At 42.7% G+C, this 1846-nt stretch overlaps 1 protein-coding gene across 1 annotated transcript in view; it reads right to left on the bottom strand.

Annotated features, from left to right (window-relative positions):
• ZNF816 (zinc finger protein 816) overlaps positions 1-1846 on the bottom strand; it is a 23728-nt gene that overhangs the window by 7174 nt on the left and 14708 nt on the right. The window contains exon 2 of the mRNA XM_011946171.1: positions 492-569. Coding sequence (XP_011801561.1) covers positions 492-554 — 63 coding nt within the window. The 5' untranslated portion in view covers positions 555-569. The remainder of the gene's footprint in view (positions 1-491; positions 570-1846) is intronic.

Genomic DNA, 1846 nt, shown 5'->3' with positions numbered 1-1846 from the left:
TATTTTTAGTAGAGATGGGGTTTCACCGTGTTAGCCAGGATGGTCTCAATCTGCTGACCTCATGATCTGCCCTCCTAGGCCTCCCAAAGTGCTGGCATTACAGGCATGAGCCACCGCACTTGTCAATATATGACTTTCATATACAGTTTCTCTAATATGGTCCAGAAAGAGCTAAATGTGCATCCAGATGTGGGCCCTGAACAATCCTTGCTGCTCAACATCACTGACAGCACAGGATCAACAGCCCATCTCCATCCATGTCTGGTGTGAGCCCTTCCCAGGGCCACACCTAGTGGAGCCTCTTCCCAAGCTCATGTCACTAGTTTATAGGAGATAGAATTTAAGTGAAGATGAGAGGAACAGAGAAAAGGCAGGGGTGAGTGTGAGCAAACCTGTGAGGTAGAATGCTTCACACTCAGAGAAGATTGGCTACTACAATATCTGGCACTTTAGAAAGCAGAGAGAAGAATCCACCGAGGAATATCACTCACCTGAGGAAGAGCCATCCCTGGATTCTTTTCTTTGCTCTTCTTGGTGGCTTCCTCATGTAACATGAGTCTTTGCAAATCCTGTATGTGAACAAAAATAAGATATTTAATATTTAGAAACCATTCACTGTTAGGGTCCATGTGTTTCCTAAACAAAGGAATGAACACACAAGACAACACAGGACAAGACATACATGGCGGCCGCCCCAACTGACACACTCTGCTTTATTTTATACAGCCGTTTGTGGAATGTTGCCAAGTCACAGGACATGTGTTGCTTCTCTGACCTTTCCTTGACTCGCAAGATCAGTAAACACTGACCAGTTCCCAGAGCCCGCTGTTTGCAGCTGGCTCCTTTGTCCTTCCTGTTTGCAGAGAAGGAACGTCCTGCTTTCTTTACAAGAGCAGGGCTTATCGGGAACATCTCATTTGTGAGCACGCAGTCCTCTACATCTCCCCCTTCTTTATTTACAGGTTTGAATTTCTTTCAAAACCATCATCACATGTTGGGCTTGCTGGGATTGGGTGTTTGCCCTTTGGCACCGTTTCCAGCAGACTGTGAAAATGACAAAGGCAAAAACAACAATCAATACATTACTAGAAACAGAAGTCAGTAAAGTTTTTACAGGACTCATAGGGTTTAAAGATTTCAAGCTTTGTGCAATACCAGTCATCAAATCTGCGCTGGTCAGCAATGGTAACTGATTATGAAATGTTTCAGAAATATTGTGTGTTAGTTCTTGTATTTCCAGGGAAAGATTATTATGGCCAATTAAAAGCCTTTTTATCTCTGTCCAATTATGTACAGTGCCATTAAAGGAACAGGGGTAATACAAAATTGAGTAGTATTCCAGTCACATTTTAACAAGGCTCGAGTATTTAACACTGTCAGCTGATCCCCTATCCAAGAAACCATTTGTTCTAAGTTATCTACTCGTTCAGTCAAATGAGCATCGATGTCTCATTGTTGTTGCCACAACAAGTGAGATTATTTATGCCATTGTTGCATGAACTCTGCATTTTGGATACTCTGATGTAACGCCAGTCCAGCAACAGCGGCGGTGGAAGCAATGGCCACAAGTCCCACTACTGCTGTTATGATGATCCCAACTGCTCTCCGGCTGTGGTGGACAAGATCCTGCACTACTTTGTAAATTTGAGTAACCCCAGCAGATTCACTCCAGGTGCACGTCAAGTTCACAGGTAACCAGGTTTCTTTTCTAGCTCTTAAAATATATATATTGGGGTGAATCTCATTCCAATTATTATGCCACCAAGTAGTATTTATACAGCTTAAAAATGTACAACTGCCTGTACAGTTAACTACTCCTGTATTTTTATCCCATTTAAAGATTCCC

Source organism: Colobus angolensis, unplaced genomic scaffold, assembly GCF_000951035.1.
Source record: "Colobus angolensis palliatus isolate OR3802 unplaced genomic scaffold, Cang.pa_1.0 Scaffold25, whole genome shotgun sequence".
Lineage (NCBI taxonomy): Eukaryota > Metazoa > Chordata > Mammalia > Primates > Cercopithecidae > Colobus > Colobus angolensis.
Note: the sequence above shows the minus strand (reverse complement) of the source record. Positions and strands in the feature narration are given on the sequence as shown.